Source organism: Juglans microcarpa x Juglans regia, chromosome 3D (genome assembly GCF_004785595.1).
Source record: "Juglans microcarpa x Juglans regia isolate MS1-56 chromosome 3D, Jm3101_v1.0, whole genome shotgun sequence".
Classification (NCBI taxonomy): domain Eukaryota; kingdom Viridiplantae; phylum Streptophyta; class Magnoliopsida; order Fagales; family Juglandaceae; genus Juglans; species Juglans microcarpa x Juglans regia.
In genome coordinates, this window is record NC_054598.1 from 1,565,353 (window position 1) to 1,587,278 (window position 21,926).

Genomic DNA, 21,926 nt, shown 5'->3' on the forward strand with positions numbered 1-21,926 from the left:
CCTCATGTAAATAATTGGATATAGATATCGAGATATTTCTTTTCAGATTGTATTATTCGACTTTCAAAAAAAAAACTTATTTTGGATGCTTTTATTGAGTCAAAGAGTTAAAGAAAATAAAAAATAAAATTTAAACAGCAATAGGAATTTTAAGTGTGCCAAATGAATGCCATATGAACTTCATCCACTCATCTCTTCCTTTTTAGATTCTAGGAAAGGAGATAAACACGTGACTCCTGTATTTACTATCATTATGGAAAGATTTACATATTGTACATTGCGCATGATGAATACACGAATAAAGAAAATGAATGTTAATAATATGCAGGATTTTTGATATAGCATACATAACCAACCATACATACGGCTAATATACTAAAAATAGATTACACCACTAAAAGTTCTTATTACTCTTGACAAAGAACACGTCTATTGGAATAAGTCCCTTATCTTTTGGGCAAGTCTTCTGCTTTTTATGTTTGCTTTGGCTTGCCACGTTATCCTTCTGGGAAAACCTGATGAGGTATCAAACTGGTCAATTGGCAGACCAAATACTTAAAATTCTATACTAGAAGATAGATGGCAATTAAGAAAAAAAGAGACTCACTCAATTAATCATAGGAGTACAATTTAGAACGGTGAGGCATTAACTCTAAAGTGAAAAAAAATATGATATTTGTCAACAATATCAGAGTTGTAAAATACTGAAGAATTCACAATACCTGTGTCTCTGCTTTATGGTTCTCGTGTCATAGAGAGATTCCTCTTTCTGAAGTCTCTCAGCAAGATGAAAGTCAAAGTGTTCTTGCCTTTCCTCTACAAAACTTGGTGGTAATTCAATTCCACATAGTGAACACTTGTAATCATTTACCCACATAAGTAGCTCGCTCTGATTGGATGTAGAAACTGCCTCATCATCCAGCAAGTTAGCTCTCTTATTTTCTTCATCTAGACTGGTACATGTAACCTGCACAGAAGATGAATCCGCTTCCAACAACTCGGATACTGCATTTTTATGAGATTTTGGTTCTGGGAGATTCGTCTAGACACAGAAAAATCACAGAAAGAAAAGAGGAAGATAAAAAAAACGTTTGAGTAAAGAAACATGTCTGAGAATAATCTAAAAATCATTTTAACATGATATCTATACTTGAGTTTCATCCCCTCAGCAGTTTCAATGAATTTTATTTCTATAAAGAATAATTTCTAGTATTAAGTCAGATTATGTAAACGTCTTTAAAATTCTCACATACCTCATTTTCAGTTTCATTGTTCAAAGGTTCGTGCATTTTCCCCATTTCGCCAGCCTTGTTGCTAATAGCATGATTATTGTCATTCAGATATGGTAAGTGGTTGGAATCCAATAAATCTCTACCATTATAACCATATATCTCATAGCTGTCAATAGGAAAACCCGTTTCTGTGTCATTCATGAAGCGATGATCATCAATAATTGCGCCCAATGAACCATTACGACCAACAAGTTTCCTAGAAGTATCTCTTGACAAAAGAAAGTCAGTGAGAGTTTTTTGTGTAGTATCAGATGGAGCACCAACCTTGTCTTCATTGAATTGAGACAACCGCAGTCCTGAAATAAGGAAATGTAACTGAATTTTATGCTTAAGTCCTACAAGGCATGAGATTAAGGCCTCGTTTGGTTACATAGATGAGATGAGATGAAAGTTGAAAATTGAATAAAATTTTGTTAGAATATAATTTTTGTTTTGGGATTTGAAAAAGTTGAATTGTTTATTGTATTTTGTATGGGAGTTTGGGAAATTTGTAGTGATTAAATGAGATAAGACGGTTTGTGGAACCAAACGAAGCCTTAGTAACTAAGTTTTATCTAGGTCCCTTCACTCTATCCCCTCTCCTTGGATTTTTTTTTTTTTTTCCTGATAAGTAACTTGGAGAAATCAATAAATACAGCACTATTTCGTGAAGAAATATATTAAGAACAAATTGTTTGGTACCTATCAGTCTCAAAGAGACGGGAAGTTCAGCCTTTAGCAGATTTGAAGCATATTTCAAAATATCCTCGCTTGAGCAAATATACTGTTGTAAAGTCATAGCTCTGGTCCTAACCTGTCAAGGTTACAGTAACCTCTAATTAGAGACAAACAGTAGTGATAAGTAAATGACAAAGAAAGCAGAAAAGAATTAGAAAAAACCAACAATGGCAGAGAAGTAATAAATTGTGAGAAAGAAAATTCACAAGTCAAGCATAAGTTACCAATCCCCCTTCTCACAGTAACTCGATGACTAAAGAGAATTTTGATAAGTAAATTCCTATATTCGTTGATTCATCAATAATTGAATATATAAATAATAAAAGGTAGCAAAGGAGCAGAGAAATTAGGCAGAATATCTAAAAGAACCATGCCAGAAAACGTATTGACTATAATTATAGAGAGAATAGTAATGGAGAATCAGAAAGCACCTCAAATGATGATGTTTTCAGTTTTAGAGTCAACGTTCGCCCTGAAAGACCTTCTTTCTGCATGTCAGCAGATAACATATCCGCAAGATCACCTGCAAACATAACCTTCACAAGGCTTACTTTTCAAAGAAAAATCCAATCAATTTTCTACATAATTTGTTTTACCCCATTTGCCATATAGGTTAGCTGTACATTCTGCAGAACTGATGTATTGACACATAAAATTGTAAAAATTTTAGCTTTGAACACAACTAGATGCCAGTCAGCATTATTTTTAAGAGAAACACGAGTGTGTGCCATTTGGGACTTGGGAAAACAATGAAGCTCTGGTAAGCTGCACTCAACCCAACCTCATTACCAGAATCTTTGAGTACTTAAATGTGTTTTCTGCTCATAAAATTGGCCGTGCAGGGTTCTAGAGTGACACATCCCAACCTAAACTGAGCTGATTGGGTGCAGATTTTGTTAAAAAGCAATATAAATATATGTTCAATGGGCACGAGAAAAATAAAAAGAAGAGAGGAGAAAAGCGGACCACTTACATAATTTCTGGTGAAGTAAGGCCTCGTCCCCTGTTGCTGCAAATGTTCTCTCATTACTGATACTCTTTCGCAACTTGACTTGAGGAGTGTCTGTTTTCCCAAGCCCCAGTCCCACAGAGAGGAAGAATTCTGCAATGAATAGTGGAAGTAGTAAAGAAGAAAATTAAAGGAAGAAAAAGTAGATCAAACTCAAAAGGAATGAGATGAGATAAGGCAAGAACATCTCAGAATTAAGTAAAAAATAATGTTATAAAGTAAACAACTACTACTCCTAATTGTTTTGAGAACTATGCTTTGTAAAGATTTCCAAAAAGAAACAGACTTGGTTTTCTAAACAACAACCACTGTTGCCTAATCTCTCCCCTAAAAAAAAAATAGAGAGAAAAGAATGAACTCCAGACAAAACAAGAAAAAGAGGGAAGCATAAACTGAACATAGGGGGAGAAAACCAAGAAAAGTAAGCAGATCTTTAACTGAAAGAGGGAGCAGTAATCATAAAACATGCAAGCTATGATAAGACATGAGAGCATAATTTCTAAATTTATATGACAATACAACAGCTGTATGTAATAAGTTTGTATTTGTTCAAGTATGACAGTAGAAAGAACTGACCGGTATTCTAACCTGCTGTAGAATGAGAGAAGAGTGCACAAACAAAACCACCTTTTTGCAGCATATCCTCACATGTATTTATTCCAAATACATCCCTTAAAATATGTTCAGTGACCTTGCCAATGCCCCCAATCTGCAAACAAAGCGTCCCCACAGATGCGGTAAGAATTTTAAATTAAATTTTAGACTTTTTTAATTTATGATGAGGGAACCACCCCACGGTAGAGCCCTTAGGACTCATCCATGGAACCTAAACCGCTGGGGAGAATAGCACAGCAACCAACTGCCATGGCCTCCCACTTAAATCGCAGTTTGATCCCAGGGGGAATCGAACCTATGACATGGGGCTCATGCACACAAATTCGCCCTTACCACTTGGACTACCCATGGGTGGGTTTAAATCAAATTTTAGACTTCATGACTACATATAAAAGGGAGAAAGAAAGGTCTCATTCTGCAAGCAAAATAAAAAAAGTATCATATGCAGCCTAGTGAAGTAGATCAGTACATTAACAGATATACCTTTCGTATGGGAAGTGAGGATATAAATGTCATGACAGCCATCCGTTCATTTGGTAAGACAAATTGTCCATTTGGCTTGTTTATATCTGAGCAAACCTGAAAAAAAAAAACATACTTAATGGATGCTAATCACTTCAACCTAATGGTGTTTTCGTTGTGGGCACATAGTATGAATCTGTATCAAGCTTAAGACCTTAGAACTTGGCAAGAATATTATTGCCATCAAACCCAGAAAGACTGTATCAAAGTATACAACGCAAAACCTCATCTTAAGATCTAATTTTGGGATGTTCCTAACATATTCTCATTTTTATCTTGCTGTTCCGAATTTATCTGTGCTCATTTTAGCTTTTTCTAACCAGTGAAACAATTGTTTCGGGACTTGAAAGTCTACTTTCTGATTCATATGCAGACCAATTTTTGTGTTATAGAGATTGCCTGTAGATTTTATTGGTATAATTCGAGAAACATTCTATTGGGGTAGACATCCCTAATATATATTCCTTGCAATGGATTTTCCCATTAACTAAAATGACACGACCTAATAAACAGAACATGTGAAGTTCTTCAAACAACACAATTTTTTTTATAAGTAAAATGAGGGTACAACACGAGGACTTCCCAAGAAGACCAGTTTTTTATCAGTGACGTGACTAAAATTAATTTATGGTATAAAGAAGATGTAGATGTAGGTTCCATGCAGGATACAAATAAAGAGAATATCAAGTGAATAGCCAGCAGAACCTTAGCAAGTAAGCGGTTTGGTCCCACCCCAGCACTACATGTAAGACCAGTCTCTTCATAAACAGTGGTTCTGAGTTCTTCAGCAATCTTCACCAAGGTATAACAGAAAAACAAAGGTTTAATATTACAAACACCAAGTATGGCATGCACATGCAAAAAGTTGATAATATGTGCTGACTTACTTCTCCACTGTTTATGCCCCTTTCTTTGCAGATATCAGTTATATCAAGGAATGCTTCATCCAAACTAGTAGCCATGAAGTTGGGATCGTACTTATGGAAGACTAACAACAAGAAAACTAATTATCAGGAATTACCAAACAAGCTGCATCAGAAGTCTTTCTTGAAAGCAGAAGAACATCTTACCTTTTCTAGTTAAATCGCTGAAATAAGTATACTTCTTAAAATCTGTGGGAACAAAAATTAACTCTGGACATAATTTACGTGCAATGAAACCTGGCATTGCTGCACAAACCCCAAATCTCCGTGCCTGCAGAAAATTCAGATCAGCTTTAAAATAAAGGTGATCCAAATTATATAAGGAAATGTAAGTCCATGAGATAGGAAATTTCCTAAATAACAAAAGAAAACACAAGGCCCAGTAAAAAATTCATTCATGACTCCCTTTAAAAATCACATCATGCATAATTGCATTCCATGCCTCATAATTGGCCGTAGAGATCATAGACATGCTCCCAACAGCCATTGGCTTGCCCTTTAACAATGGATTACTTAATGTTTCAACAGCGGCATAAAAAACATCCATATCTACATGCAGCCAAATCCTTGACAAGTTGCGTGTACCCTCTAGCTCTGAAATTCGTTTATTTGCCATCTGTTAATAGGATAAAACATAAATTAGAACGCTGCATGCCACATAAATCACACACACATAGGCAACGTAGAAAAAGGGGAAGGGACAAATTGAATGCTTTAAATAAGTTTTGCACACTACTCTGAGACCAGTGCACATTGAGGCATAGTTCCAGTTTGTGACTTCACATTCTGTAATGCCAGCACTCAAGACGGGCTTTGTTTATATGCAAAAACATTTAATCCATCTATATAATATTATCTGGAGAAAAAATATCCTATGAAATATAAAATTGCTTCATTTCAATGGGATTCATAAATCATTTTCTTTTTGAATGAATAGGATTGGCATATGATGAATATAAGCTTATCCAGTAAAAGCATTTCCGCTTCTTTTGTACCGTCTGATAATGAGATATATCGGCCGCAGTGAGCTTGGCACGCTGAAGACGCATGCTCTCAATTTTTTGCCCTGTAAAGGCCTCCTTGCGTTGCTCATTCTCGAAATACTTCGACCCTTTGCTCATTTCATATACTATTCTTTGCACTTTCTCCTTGTCCACTCCATCCATACCTAGAAGCTCGCAAAGTAAACATTCAAGAGCAATGATTATGCAGAACCTAAGAAGAAAAACCAACTATTCCGATATATATATATATATATATATATATATATATTTGCATATGCATATGCATATGCATAACATGCATATAAACAGATAGGCGGTGGGCTTCACAGAATTAGTCCGAGAATAAATGCGACTGGTTCACTGATCGAGGAGTTAATTCAATGCAAAAGGAAATAAAAGTGAAGGAAGAATTGAAACTGATATGTGTAGAAGGAAGTTCAATTCAACCAATTCAATACATATCAAATCAACCACTACGCTTCTAGCGCACAATCAATTTACTAGAACAAAATCGAAATTTTAAAAAAGATGAAAGTTCAATCATTGAAAAAAAAAAAAAAAGTACCAATAAGTCTGAGAGAGAGGAAAATTGCACGGGAGTGAAATCGTTAAAGAAACGTGCCTGCTTTGGCGTTGGTGTATGCGGTGTGGTAAGACTGCCAAGGCCGAGCTGAGTCGCCTGAGCTGCTATCGCCCTTCTCGATCTCTTTCTCTCCCATTTTTTGGGCTTCCTTCAATTGCTTGTTCAAGAAGAAGAATACGAGGGAAAGCGTGAACTGAATAAATCAATACATAATTATATATGAGAAAGGGAAATGCTTTTCCCACATAAAGTGGTCACCGCCACCGAAATTTTTATTATTATTATTATTTTTTACTTAGTGATTAAGTAAACATTTTTAAATGAATATGTATTTTTTTTATTTTAAAAAAATATCTAAATCATTTTAAAAAATGGTGAAAGTAAAAATAAAATAACAAAGATTTGAAGTGTTCAATAGGGAAAATTTTCTGTAGACGTAGCAACCTCGTATAAGAAATGATAGTTACAGTCGTAAGATTTAAATATTACATAATTATTTAAAAATAAATAAATAAATATGGGATCCACATGAAAAATATATTTTTTTTTAATAGTAGACTTCACTCTTTTTTAAAACGATTGCATGATATTTGTACACTTCATTATTATATATAACATTATTTTATATATATATATATATATCTTCAAAAAATAAATACAAAAATAAGGGTTAAATTAATCATCATATGACATCAAATATCGTGTCAGAGTTTTCTTAACCATGACCATCTGGTTTTAAAGAAATTTTGGAACGGTATATACTCATTTTGGAAATTTAAGACTCAATACGGACTGATTTATCATTAAACTAAAACTTTTGATTTTTTTAATTTCAGTTCGGTTCAGTCCGATTTTCTGATTTATCATTTATACGTGTGATACTATATGAGTTTAATATTATAATTTTTTTTTAATACAAAACTTCAATTGTTAGAATATATTATTTATTATTAACAATTACTTATTCATTAATATTCAATTACATTAATATGGTATAAGTAGTGTCTAACTTATTAGTGAAATTAATAAACTTGAATAATAAGATTAAAATAGTATAATTAGTGTCTAATTATATAGTATACTAATTGTATGTTATAATATTAATAGACTTGTTATATATTGTTTTAGAAAGAGTAATGGTGCCACATGCGAATTTGATTTCGAGGAAACCTTGGTGCCAACACTTGCTCTTTCAAACTCTCTTTCAGAAATCCTTCAAATCACTGAAGGAGGAAGATGATTCTCCTTCCCCCTCTCTTTCCATCATTTCTCTTCCTTTCCCCCTCTCCATTCCTACTTCCCTCATTTCTCTTATTTCCTTAATTTATTTTATTTCCTTCAAGGATGAAAAGATAGATCTACAGTTCTCTAACACCTCTTATGAGGCATGAGCAACACAAAATACTTTCTAAACCGATCGTTGGGAAGGTAATGGTGGATCACCGGATCAGATCGTTCAGATATGACTTTTATGACTAATTTCGAAGTCTACTAGAGTATATCTAAACTATAATTCTTTATTTTCATATCTATCTTTATGTTTTCATTGTTGTTTCATTTTATTTAGTTAACAAAAAAAAAAAAAAAAGATCATTTGTTAGATGTTTTGTCCATAGAGGTTAAGTTATCTCCTCCTATGGAGGATGGGGTATGAATCTCTGTTTTAGGTAGAGTGATGTCTCTTAGACGGTTTGTCTGTAAAGAATTACAACAGTAGTTAAGATCATACCGATTACAAAGGAATTTGTATACTAGTGAAGCTCCAATTTCAATAGTTGGCTTGTGATCTGGAAATTTTTTTGCATGTATCCGGTCATGAATGTAACTTTTCTCTGATGAATAAATGAAGTCACTTTCTTATAAAAAAAAAATTAATAGACTTGAATAATAAGAATAGAATTTAATGTCATATTAATTATAAATTTAGCATATAATATATATAATAATATAAAAAATTATATACATATACACATTGGTCATGTTTGGTTTAAATCGATTTTAAAAATATAAAAATCAATACCACACCAGATAGGTTACTAATCGAACTGCACCCACGGGTCTAGTTCAACCGATTTTGCAATTTTTTCTTACACCCCTACAAATATCAATTTTTTTTTTTTAAAAAAAAAAAAGTACACACGCAACATACCCAAAAATCTCAACAATAAATTAATTAACCCTTGAAACTTATACACAAAGGGAGTAAGGCCCAGCGGAAAAGGCAAGGAGGATAAACGAGAGCAGATCGCAAATCCTATCGTTACAATTCATTGCAGCTTTTGCCATCGGCCCATCACTGATTGCGGTAAAGTGTTTGGACCTTTTGGGCCAGAATCAAATTCTCACTTCTGTACCCAAATTTAGACAACGAAATAGTCTTTAAAAATTATAAAATGAAGCGAGGACCTTTTGCCGTGGCAACTTATACTTGCTAAAGTTTTATAAACCTAATTTGTTCAAGAGTTAAAACTACTCAACCGCCCACTATTCATACAACCTCCACACACCAGTCTACGCGATTTTTTTTTTTAAACATTGCGTTCCAAATAATTCTTACTTTCTTACATTTGAAATGTTTTTTAATTCTTACTTTCTTACATTTGAAATGTTTTCTTGGAAAAACCTCACATTACATCTCGCGTCTTGTCCCTACCATTACTTAACCAGGACCAAATAGAAAAAGTATTGACATCAACCTACTATTTGGGATCATCCAAAACACATCATAATAAAATGACCAAAAATACTCACAACAAAACCCACTTCCCTCTTATTTCAAATTTCATTTTTACTTCCTCTCCCCACCAACTGTGTCACCCAAGGCCTCCCGCCCCTCGCCCATCCTCGGGCATCGACTGTCGAGGTGGCGGCAACTGTCGAGGTGCTGTCAACTATCGAGATGGCGGCCGACGGTGCAGATTTGGCCTTGAGGGAGAGGGCATGTGAGGGAGAGAGAAACAGTTAGTGTGGGCAGTTGGTGTGGGCTGGGGAAGGAATGTATGGCCTAGGAGTGGACGTCCGGCGTGCTCGTGGGCGGCGACATGTGACTGTAGGTGGTGGAATGTGAGTAGCGACGTGGGTGCGTGGGGTTGGGTTACGGGCATGCGTGCAGAGGAGCTACAGGCCTCAGGCAGGGGAAGGAGGACAGGCTCAGTGGCTGCAGTGGGAGGCCGAATTGGCGGCGGCAGTAGATCTAGGCTGCGATGGGGACATGGGTGAGAAGAGAGAAACGAGAAGGAGAGGGAGAAACGGGTGAGAAGAGATAAACGGGTTTTCAGAGAAAAAAAAATGATTAAATCGTGAAGCGTAAGGTGTGCTACGGATCAGCCTTGAACATGGGCTGATCCGCACGTTGTTAAAAAAACCAAAAAGAGACCATTACCATGATAACTTTTCTAAATAGTAAGATAACTAGGAAAAAAAAAAAAAAGAGCCCATTTGATTTCTTGCATCTTGTAATCAAGCAAAACATACTATTCATGGAAACTGAAAAATATATACCATAGCCAACACAGTTTCCAAACAAAGTATTCCTCAGATCTCCATGCAGTAACATTTAGATCTCCACGAGGACGGGTTCTCTTCCTCAGATCCAAGTACGGAAGTCACAAACCCATGACCCAAAACCCACGAGAGATGAGATTGAGGAGTAAAGAGGAAGAGAGAGTAACATAGGAGGAAGTGAGAGAGGGAGGAAGGGAGAGAGGGGGCACCACGAGAGCCAACGGTGAGAGCTTCTATTATGTGAGAGCTTTTGTTTGGTGAGAACTGATGAAGACAGTGAAGAGGTTACGAGAAGACAAAGGAGAGGAGATGATGAAGACAGAGAAGAGGGGAGGAGAGAACCTTCGAGAAGGGAGAGAGGGAGCTAGAGAGAAGAGGACAGCCTGTTCGTTGTTTTATTTTGAAAAATTCTTAATAGCAGCCACTGTTTTGCTACATCCAAATTGCACACATTACATCTCACACGAGCAGCCTTTGATAATATAGAGATGAGAGAGCAGAGATGAGAGAGAGAGTCAAAGATGAGAGAGAGTCAAAGATGAGAGAGAGTCGGAGATGAGAGAGAGATCGAGATGAGAGAGAGAGTCGGAGATGAGAGAGAGAGAGAGAGACGGAGATGAGAGAGAGAGCATGAGGGATGAGAGAGAGAGTTGAGGAGAGAGAGAGAGATGATGAGGGATGAGAGAGAGTCAAGGAGAGAGAAAGAGCCGGCGAGAGAGAGAGATGCGAGAGAGAGACGCTGAAGAGATGATGAGAGAGAGAGATGAGAGAGAGACACGCTAGAGAGATGATGAGAGACAGAGGGGTAGTGTCTGTGACTCTGTGGGTTTTGAAAAAAAAAAAAAAAAAACAAATGGACCACATGCATCCACGTAGTGTGTGCATTGTGTGCACCACTACAATGAATGCTATATAGCAACACTCTTTTATTTTTAATGGATGAACCCAGCTTGGGTGTGTGGTGTGTGATTAAGAACCAGCGGATGAGAAGATTAACGCTAAACGTCAAAACTAGTTCGGCCATTTTGGATATAGTTGGATATAGAGGTGAGATAACCTCATTTCAACTAATAATTTTATTAATAGTTATAAATCATCTCATTTCATTATTTAAACAGATCTTTAGTGGCATCAAAATAAACAAAAAGTGGCCACAGTAAGTATCAAAATATAAATAAATCTTTTAAAGCTTTCCTTCGGAGAAATATTCATTTATTTCTTGTTCACTATATAATTTCTTGTTCATTCGATGAAATTCGTCCATTAATCAGTAAATTGTACATTGTTCTCAATTTAGCGAAACTATCGCAAAGATGGAGTTCTTGTCTCTAGTTCCGATCAGTTACATTTTTCCCTGATAACAATCACGATTAACCATCATGAAATGAACATTGTACATTCCAATTTTCTCAGTTTGCTGTAAGAAACAATAATTAATGGATCAGATCTTCCAGTCTCCAAACATCTGATCATCAGTGAGTTATATATAATGAAATACATATTAGAAATATTGATGAATCATTAAATATTTCTTAGAAGTGACTAATTAATACAAAAAAGATTTATGTAATGTTAGAGTATGCAAGTATCGCACCGCCACTTTGAAAAAAAAATGGACATATATAGAATTCACATCTCAAAAAGAAAAACTATTATTCATGGTAGACACTTTAATTTTTGACAAAGAACTGCGAGCACTGTATATATAGTATTACTCAACTAACATATATAGTTAAGAGGATAAGATTTGAATAATTTAATTGAAAAACTATGGTTATTTAAAAACATCTCAATACAATTAATATTTCAAATCAAATAGGAAAATACTCAAAGGATAGAAAAAGAAAGAAATATTCAGAGGATCAAGTCAAAATAAAATACCAGGGGTTAATTTAGAGGCGCTCTTGTATACAATTAGGTAATAATTTGCTATTTGTGATGATTATAATCAAGTCATAAAATTAATAAATTCAAATCTCGTATGAGAATGCATATCATGCATATATAGTTGTATCTAAAATACAACATTAGAAGATCACAGGTGAGACAGATCGGGAAATGAATTATTGGCGATTTAAAAAAAAATAAAGAGAAAGAAATATAAGAATGTAATAAAATCCCAGCTGTTTAGGGTTCATATTAGGTAATAATTTGCTGATTTTGAACGAGGTTACTGTTTTTATATATTATATATAGTTGGTATTTAGAGAAATGCTTTAATTAACATTGATATTTGCCAAGTTTATTTTTTAACACTTAATTCTAATATATACGCGGCATTTAAGTTTTAAGTTTTTAACAATGGTGGCGATCTTTGAGGAGGCTACCTTCCCCACATAACAAATCATGAATATATCTTCCTAAAAGTAAATACGTATAGAATGGTTCGCTTCAACTCCTGCTTTTCAATCTCTGTTGGCCCTTTTTCTTCCTCTGTATGCATACCCTTCGTACTCTCTCTCTCTCTCCTCTTTTGGTTTTGTTTTTTTATTCTTAACATGAGGCACATCATTTTCTGGATGGTTTTGATTGACTGGTTCCTGTGGAATTCAGGTTTGCAACAACATGCTTCCCTCGTTGCTGTTGTTTTGTACTCTCCTTTTTGCAGGTTTGTTCTGATCTGTATATATGCATTTATAAGAATTTTCAACGCAGAGAATGCATGCATATTCGATCACCAGAAATAGCTAGAAGGGTGTTCTATTTACGTTCATTTTACTGATCACTGTTGTTTTTAACTAGAGGAAAGGAAGAGGAAGAGATATGGACCAAAGAATTTAATCTGCTTTGTTCAAGCTTTACGTACTGTTTGTGCATACATGGATGCATAATCCTTTGTTGCAAAGGCTAGACACCATTTCTCACGTTGTTTCTTATCTTGACCTTTTTCTTTTGATTTATCACATTTTAATCATGTAAACGAAATTATATATATATATTTACAATATCTAGTATCCCATTGTTTCATAAATCAGGATTTTGTTTTCAGTATCTTAACCAAATTATAAAAATAAAATCTTATTTTTTTTTTCAGGATTTGAAGCTAATGCTTTAACATATGATTACACGGCGAGTGTTGAGGCAAGATTTATTGGAATTCCTTTTATTTTCCTAGTTTGTTTACGTTGATTTATGAGTATTTGTAGGTAGGCGTAGATATTGATATTGTACTTCATTGATTACGCCATAGTGTTTGGCAAATCCCCACAAACCTCAGTATGGTGGAGGAATTATTATAAACCCTGAGTTGAGTCACGGGTTGAGAGGATGGTCTACATTTGGGAACGCAGAAATAGAACATAGAGTAGTACTGTCAGGCCGAGGCAACAAATTCATAGTGGCTCACAGCAGAAACCAGCCAAATGATAGCATCTCTCAGAAGGTTTATTTGCAGAAGGACAAGCTCTACACATTCTCTGGTACTTTGGACATTTTTGTTTTTATTAATCGTAATGAAAGCTGAATGTGAATGTGATTACCATCAATATACTAACTTCTATTAATAATAAGTTTTCCACATTAATCAGTTTTGTTCGATTTCACTAATCATCTTTGTGTTACTGCAGCTTGGGTACAAGTGAGTGATGGGATTGCGCCAGTGGCAGCTGTTTTTAAAACAACTGCTGGGCTCAAACATGCCGGTGCCGTCACTGCCAAGTCAAAATGCTGGTCCATGCTTAAGGGTGGCCTCAATGCAAATGCATCAGGCCTAGCTGAGCTCTATTTTGAGGTATATTCTATATAAAAACACATATGTGCAGGTTCCCTTTTAACAAAACTAGTTTTTCTTAGAGAGAATTTTGTTTATATTAGTTTCTGACAGTACTCTGCCGCCTGTAACTCTTTCTGGGCCACTAATTCATTTTTATAACATTTACTCATATGATCTTTAGAGTAAGAACGCGTCGGTTGAGATATGGGCAGATAGCATCTCATTACAACCCTTCACCCAAGACCAGTGGAGGTCCCATCAAGATCAAAGCATCGAAAAGGTAAAAATATGTAACATGTTGATCATTATATATACAGAAGAAAATTACCAGAATACATGGGGATGTCACTTATAAAGAAACTTCAATTTTGGCAGACGCGTAAGACAAATGTGAGAATCCAGGCTGTTGATGAGCAAGGCAGCCCCATATCCAACGCGTCAATCTCAATCCTACAGAAGAAACTAAGTTTCCCATTTGGCTCTGCAGTAAATAAGAACATTCTCACGAACACTGCCTACCAAAACTGGTTCACCTCAAGGTTCACGGTCACAAGTTTTGAGAATGAAATGAAGTGGTACACCAATGAACCGGTCCCTGGCCAGGAGAACTACAAGGACGCCGATGCCTTGCTTCAGTTTGCCAAACAACACAATATTGCTGTTCGTGGCCACACAGTCTTGTGGGAAGATCCCCACTACGTACAAGGTTGGGTTGCTTCACTTTCGCCAAGAGATCTTGCTAGAGTCGTTGACAAGAGAATTAATTCCATCATGTCAAAGTACAAAGGACAGCTTATTGCATGGGATGTTGTTAATGAAAATTTGCACAGCTCATTCTTCGAAAGTAAGCTTGGGCAAAGTGCGTCGGCAAGCTTTTACAACCGTGCTCATAGGATCGATGCAGCAACCACCTTGTTTCTTAATGAGTATAATACCATAGAAGACAATCGCGATGGCTCATCGAAGCCAGATAACTACCTTCGGAAGCTGAGAGAGATTCGAGGTTTTCCCGGAAACAACAATTTGACACTAGGGATCGGGCTCCAGGGTCATTTCAGCAATCCTCCAGACCTTCCTTACATTAGAGCTTCCATTGATATTCTTGCTTCCGCCTCGCTGCCCATTTGGATCACAGAACTGGATGTTGCAAACAACTTTGGTGAACAGGTAAGAAGTTCAAGAGGCAAAAGCATATAACATTTGTCTTTAATAGTCCTATATGAAATGAATCTGTTTAATTTGTTCAGTTCTGCACTCATATCGAATGGAATTAAGCACCGTTCTTGTTCTTGGACCATATGTGCAGGCACAGGCAGAGTACTTGGAGCAAATTCTAAGGGATTTACACGCCCACCCGAAGGTCAGTGGAATCGTATTGTGGTCGGCATGGGCGCCAGGAGGTTGTTATCGAATGTGCTTGACAGATGACAATTTCAATAACTTGGCCACAGGGAATGTTGTAGACAAGCTGAGGCAGGAATGGGGTTCTAAGGCATCAGAAGGCACAACTGATACTGATGGATTCTTTGAGGCCTCCTTATTTCATGGAGATTACGAGGTGAAAATCAGTCACCCCACCATGACAAGTCAGTTCTTGGATCAAAGCTTCAAGGTTGTATCAACAGATCATACATTCGAGCAAACAACTTTGCTCCTCAAAGTTTAAGCATGCTGGCTCTCCTTTCCTCTTGTTATCTAAATAAATATAAATTCATTTTAGTTAATTTTTTTTCTAAGCACACGCTACGTTAATAAAACTAAATATACAAAAATATCTATATTTATTGATCAAATCAATAGCATTGGCATTGGTTTTTGCATATGCAATTTGCATAATATGACCCTTAATTTGAATGTATTGGATTATGCATCTCTATAATTTTACAAATTGATATGAATAATATTTCAACGTTATTCAATCCTCAAATATTATTTTATTAATTTTTTCTCTCTCTCTCACAACTCTTTCCTATTTTCCTTCCTCCAACAACACAAGAAAACCTTCACCTTTACCTTAATAAAATATCATTTTATTATATTTTTAATATAATATATAAAAAAAATATTTTATTATTATTATATCTATATCATTAATACCAAATGTATGTAGTGAGTGCTAAGGGTAAAAAATATATATAGATATATAAAAAGAATAATTTTAAGAAAAAAATAAATAATAATAATTTATTATTATTTAGCTCAAAAAGGCATAATCAAATATGAAAAATTTTTTTTATATGCGAAATCAATGTCTAAAAGATGGCTAAAAAATGCATAATCAAATGTGAAATTTTTCTTGATATGCAAAATCAACCTCTAAAAGATGTGATTTTGCATATGCATATGGAGAAACTAATGCTAATACTAATGATTTTGCATATGCCGTTTGGATAGTGAGTTGAGATGAGATGAAATTGTTTTAGATGAGTTGAATAAAATATAATTAGAATATTATTTTTTGATATTATTATTATTTTATTATCTGAAAAATTTGAATTATTTATTATATATTATATAGGAATTAAAAAAAATTATAATGATAAAATAAAATGAATTGAAATCACTTCTCAAATCATACGGACAAATCTCCGTGGATGGAGATTGTGATAATGATGCTGATTGCCACTTCCTTGATTGGGGAGCTTGATCAGATGAGATAAACAGATGCTGATTGCCACTCCCTCGAGATCTTTGGCAAAGGGAGAGTGAGGGTGGGTCTGTGTTCAACTGGTCCTCCAAGTGGGGAAGGGACGTCCATTACATGGTGTAACACCCCCTTCCCGTAGGCTAGGAGTGCCACGTATTTTCCATAAAAATAATCCGGTAATAGATCCCATAATTTCATAATTGAAAAACTGAACTTTTATTATGCGGAAAAATGTCTAATAAAACTGTCTTCCAAAACATTAAATGAAATAAACTGAAATAAATTCATGTCATAAAAACATGTTTGTTTTAGAAAGTCTGAACTAAAAATAAATGTTCCTTCTACTCCTGGCCTGCCTGCTCGTAATCATCATCTTCACCTGGGTGGTTAAAAAAACATGAAACAAACTAAAATGAGTCGATGACTCAGTAAGAAATCTATCACAACGTAAACGTAATAAACATAAGATTTTCATAACAACTTTTATGCTGAGCTTAAAAAATTCATGACTGTTCATACTGATGCTTATGCTATGTATGACTGTTTTAACTGAGTTAACTGACTGATCTGACTGATTTAACTGATTTATCTGACTGGCCAACACACTTAACCCTGTGTGCAAGGTTGTGCACCAGCCCCACATCCCGCTGCAGCAAGGGGAACTGCTGATAGTATTCTAGCATACTATGGTGGACCACGACTGAGTTCATGGCTTGCACACCACCCTGAACTGAACTGAACTGCATTGGTACCATGCATCTGAATGGCCATCTTATTAACTGATCTAATCTTATCTTACACTTGAGTTTAAGATGGCTTACATGTCTTATACACATGAGATGCATGACATATTACATACATAATCATAAATTTTGAATTTAAACATGATGCGGAATGACATGGTCGTATGCTATGCTAGATGACATGCTTGCATATGACATGAGCGGTTCATAAATAGTGGCTATCAATGAACTGGCTTGGATGATACATACATATAAGCTAACTGTGATGATCCTAATTTATGATCAAATTTACTTACCTCGCTGCGTGTCTTCTTGAATAATACTTCGTAACTTGAGACCTATATTCAGTAACTAACTATCACTAAATTGTTTGGAAATAAATAAATGCTAATATCTTACTTAACTAATTTCGAAATTCTAAAATATAGTCAAACCAATATTTGTTTAACACTAAAATCAATAATTCATAGTATTTAAATTACTTAAAATACTAATTTATAATTTAGTAGAAATACTCGAGCTATTTTAAAATAATTCACAAAAAACTTAAATTCTTAAACTAAGTTTCATTTCTCAACATAATTATTAAATCTTATTAGAAACTTAACAAATTCCACTAAATTCTTAACATAGAAATTTTATTAAAATCTTACTAAATTGACAAAGGAAATTTAACTCAAATATTAGACTTAACATTATACTTTAAAACATATTTCTAATTCTTTAAACATTTTTATTAAAAATGAACCTTTAATTAACTATATTTATTTAATAACTCAACTAGTAATATTAAACTCAATAAAATCACTAAAATAATTATTGAAATAAAATAAGATCAAGTTCAATTAAACATCATTATAGTCTGAAAAAGGTCGAGGACTCTGGCCCATAATAATACTACTACAAGAGCCCAATCAAAAGAACAGGCTCATCACACGTACGCACAAGGGCTTAGGGCCCAACGGCCCAATAAGAGCTACGGATTCTTTCAAGAATCCGAAAACATGGCTAAACTGAAAAGGAAAACAGAGAGTTGAGAGAGAAAGAGTCTGCGATGGAGGAGCTCACCGAGGAAGAGGGGCTAACTCGACGGCAGTTCTGGTGGCTGGGAGTGGTCGGCGGCGCGACTGGGGTTCCTATAGTGGTGCGGCACCGAGTGAGAGAAAGAGAGAGAGAGAGTTTTGAGAGAGAAACTGTGCTAACCGAGAACTACCGAAACCAAAAGAGGCTGGCGGCGGTCGAGGTCTTACCGGAAGAGAGTGGGTGTGCTGGGGCTGAGCAGGTCGGCAGTTTCTGGTTCCACGGGTGGTGCTCTGACGTCCTATGGTGGTCGGCGGCGGTTGGGAAGAACCTAGGGCTTAAACGGCAGTGTTTTGGTACTCTGGGTGTTTCAGAAGCAGATGTTTTGGAGTGGCTCACGAGATACTCCTCTCGTACGAGGTAAGCGATATTTATAAGCGTAGAAGATAGAGAAAATAAAAGGAAATCTTAGAGGAGTAGAGACGTGCAGAGACTGAGAGTGGAGACGTGGATGAGTAGAGGAATACACAGCAATAGAGTTGGTGTTCCACTAGGACGTTAGCAAAACAAACAAAATCACCGAGAGAAACATACGAGTTGGGTGGTTTGAAGTTCTCAAACAGAGGCTAACAATGTGATGAGGTTCGGTGACTAGAAGAAAAAAATTAAACTTTAAATTTCAAAACAAAACCGTAGTAAACATAATCTGATACACTTTAGAAATCCTTATTAAAACAAAACTCTAACAAATCATAAATCGTAACTATAATAGAAAATATAAAGATAAAGTACATATAAATTCTGATAAAACTATAATCATAAAAATATAAATTCTAAAAATATAAGTTTACTAGGAAAAATTACTTATATACCCTAAAACCAAAACTGGTATGTCACAAATCTCCCCCCCTAAAAGAAAATCTCGTCCTCGAGATGGAACGTACCTTGATTTAAATAAGTCGGGGTATTTCTCTCTCATGACTTCTTCGTGTTCCCAAGTGGCTTCTCTCTCGTTGTGGTGACTCCAAAGTACTTTAACCATTGGAATGGTTCTGCGTCGTAGCACTTGGGCCTTCTGTGCTAATATTCTCACTGGAACTTCTTCATAGCTGAGGTCGTCTCGAATCTGAAGTGGCTCATACTCCAAAACATGTTCAGGATCGAGGACATACTTCCGTAGCATAGAGACATGAAACACGTTATGCACTGTCGATAAGTGAGGTGGAAGTGCCAGTCTGTAGGCTGCAGCACCTATTCTTTCTAAGATCTCAAAGGGGCCTATGTACCTCGGGCTTAGCTTCCCCTTTTTACCAAAACGCATTACCCCTTTCATCGGTGCAACTTTCAAGAATACTTTATCTTCTATATCAAACTCTAGTTCTTGTCGTCTCTGGTTGGCATATTTCTTCTGCCGCTCTTGTGCTATGGTGAGCTTCTTTCTGATAATTGATATTTTCTCACACATGTCTTGTATAATCTCTTGTCCCAAAATCCTCCTTTCTCCTACTTCATCCCAGTAGAGTGGTGACCTACACTTACGCCCATAGAGAACTTCATAAGGTGCTGCCTGAATACTTTCCTGATAACTGTTGTTATAAGCGAACTCAATAAGGGGTAGATACTTAATCCAACTACCCTTAAATTCCATCACGCTCTAAGCATGTCTTCTAGGATCTGAATCGTCCTCTCTGATTGACCATCTGTCTGAGGATGAAAAGCCGTGCTGTAGGTCAAATGAGTTCCCAACTCCTTCTGTACCTTCCTCCAGAAAACCGAAGTGAAGCGGGTATCTCTGTCAGAGATGATCTTAGATGGTATCCCATGTAATCTGACAATCTCTCTAACGTACAATTCTGCCAGTCTATCCATAGAGTACGTCATCTGAATGGGAATAAAATGGGCTGATTTTGATAGTCGATCAACAATCACCCATGCTGCATCTTGACCTCCTAATGCTTTTGGAAACCCTGAAACAAAGTCCATCCCAATCTCATCCCAGGTCCACACTAGTATAGGGAGTGGCTGCAGTGTACCCGAGGGTCTCTGATGCTCTGCCTTGACTTGTTGACATGTCAGACACTGTGCTACATATGCCACTATCTCTCGCTTCATCCCACACCACCAAAAGTGTTGTTTCAGATCCCGATACATCTTGGTGCTCCCCGGATGAACTGTGTAGAGTGAACGATGAGCTTCTCTCAAGATCAAATCTTTGATTACTCTATCTTTGGGTACACATAATCTTCCTCTAAATCTCAAAGTGCCATCATCTGACACTAGAAAATCAGGTCTCTTACCCTCTGCTATCTCTTCTTTAATCTTCATCAATTCTGTATCACTTGCTTGAGTGTTCTTAATTTGATCTATCAATGTTGAACCTAGTGTCAAGCTATTCATCTTAGCTCGAGTGTCCTGAATTACCTCAATGCCAGCCTGTTCCATGTCTAGTAGAATATGCTTCTGAGGAGTGAACATCGTAGCCAGGGTCTGACTAAGTGCATCTGCTACGACGTTTGCTTTACCAGGATGGTAGTTAATATTGCAGTCATAGTCCTTCAGAAGTTCCAACCACCTCCGTTGTCTCATATTCAATTCTTTCTGTGTGAAGAAATATTTCAGACTCTTATGATCGGTATAAATCTCGCACTTTTCACCATAAAGATAATGTCTCCATATCTTCAAGGCAAAAACCACTGCTGCAAGTTCCAGATCATGGGTTGGGTAATTCTGCTCATAACTCTTTAGTTGTCTGGAAGCGTATGAAATAACCTTCCCATTCTGCTTTAAAACACAACCTAATCCCTTTAGTGAAGCATCACTGTATATAACAAATCCTCCATCTCCCGAAGGAACTGTAAGAACTGGTGCTGACACTAATCTTTTCTTCAATTCTTGGAAACTGTCCTCACACTCACCTGTCCATAGGAACTTCTCATCATTTCTTGTCAACTTTGTCATCGGAGCTGCAATACTTGAAAAGCTTTCTATAAATCTTCTATAGTAACCAGCGAGGCCTGAGAAACTTCGTACCTCACTGACATTACTAGGCTTTGCCCACTTTACCACTGCCTCAACTTTTGCTGGGTCCACTGAAATTCCTTTTGCTGATACCACGTGTCCCAAAAAGGAAATCTCTTGTAACCAAAACTCACATTTCTTAAATTTTGCATACAACTTCTTTTCTCTTAGTGTTTGAAGGGCAATCCTCAAATGTTCCTCATGCTCAGCGCTACTCCGAGAATAAATAAGAATATCATCGATAAAAACTATCACAAACTGGTCCAGATAATCCTTAAATACCATATTCATAAGATCCATGAAGGCTGCGGGGGCATTAGTTAGACCAAACGGCATAACAAGGAATTCATAGTGTCCATACCGTGTCTGGAAGGCTGTCTTCTGCACATCTGTCTCCTTAACTTTCAACTGGTGATATCCGGATCGCAAATCTATCTTAGAAAAGACTTGGGCTCCCTGAAGTTGATCAAATAAGTCATCAATCCGGGGTAGAGGGTATCTGTTCTTGATAGTTACTTTATTCAACTCCCTGTAGTCAATACATAAACGCATAGACCCATCCTTCTTCTTCACGAAAAGTACTGGAGCACCCCATGGAGAAACACTGGGGCGTATGA

General features: G+C 36.2%; 2 protein-coding genes across 2 annotated transcripts; one reads left to right on the plus strand and one right to left on the minus strand.

Moving 5' to 3' along the window:
• Nucleotides 1-179: 179 nt before the first annotated feature.
• LOC121254588 (DNA polymerase kappa) lies at nucleotides 180-6,849 on the minus strand. The gene is made up of 14 exons (XM_041154690.1): nucleotides 6,705-6,849; nucleotides 6,074-6,246; nucleotides 5,521-5,694; nucleotides 5,226-5,349; nucleotides 5,043-5,143; nucleotides 4,861-4,947; nucleotides 4,117-4,212; nucleotides 3,607-3,727; nucleotides 2,983-3,111; nucleotides 2,441-2,532; nucleotides 1,974-2,085; nucleotides 1,254-1,588; nucleotides 723-1,042; nucleotides 180-515 (listed from the first exon to the last, which is right to left on the minus strand). The coding sequence occupies exons 1-14, from the start codon at nucleotides 6,799-6,801 to the stop codon at nucleotides 395-397; spliced, it is 2,082 nt and encodes a 693-aa protein (XP_041010624.1). The 5' UTR covers nucleotides 6,802-6,849; the 3' UTR covers nucleotides 180-394.
• A 6,510-nt stretch (nucleotides 6,850-13,359) lies between these two features.
• LOC121254151 (endo-1,4-beta-xylanase 5-like) lies at nucleotides 13,360-15,605 on the plus strand (the record flags this gene model as incomplete). Its single annotated transcript, XM_041154109.1, has 5 exons — nucleotides 13,360-13,588; nucleotides 13,736-13,899; nucleotides 14,063-14,161; nucleotides 14,257-15,048; nucleotides 15,188-15,605. Coding segments are annotated over 5 exons (1,644 nt in total), but the record flags the coding sequence as incomplete, so codon positions are not given.
• Nucleotides 15,606-21,926: the final 6,321 nt, after the last annotated feature.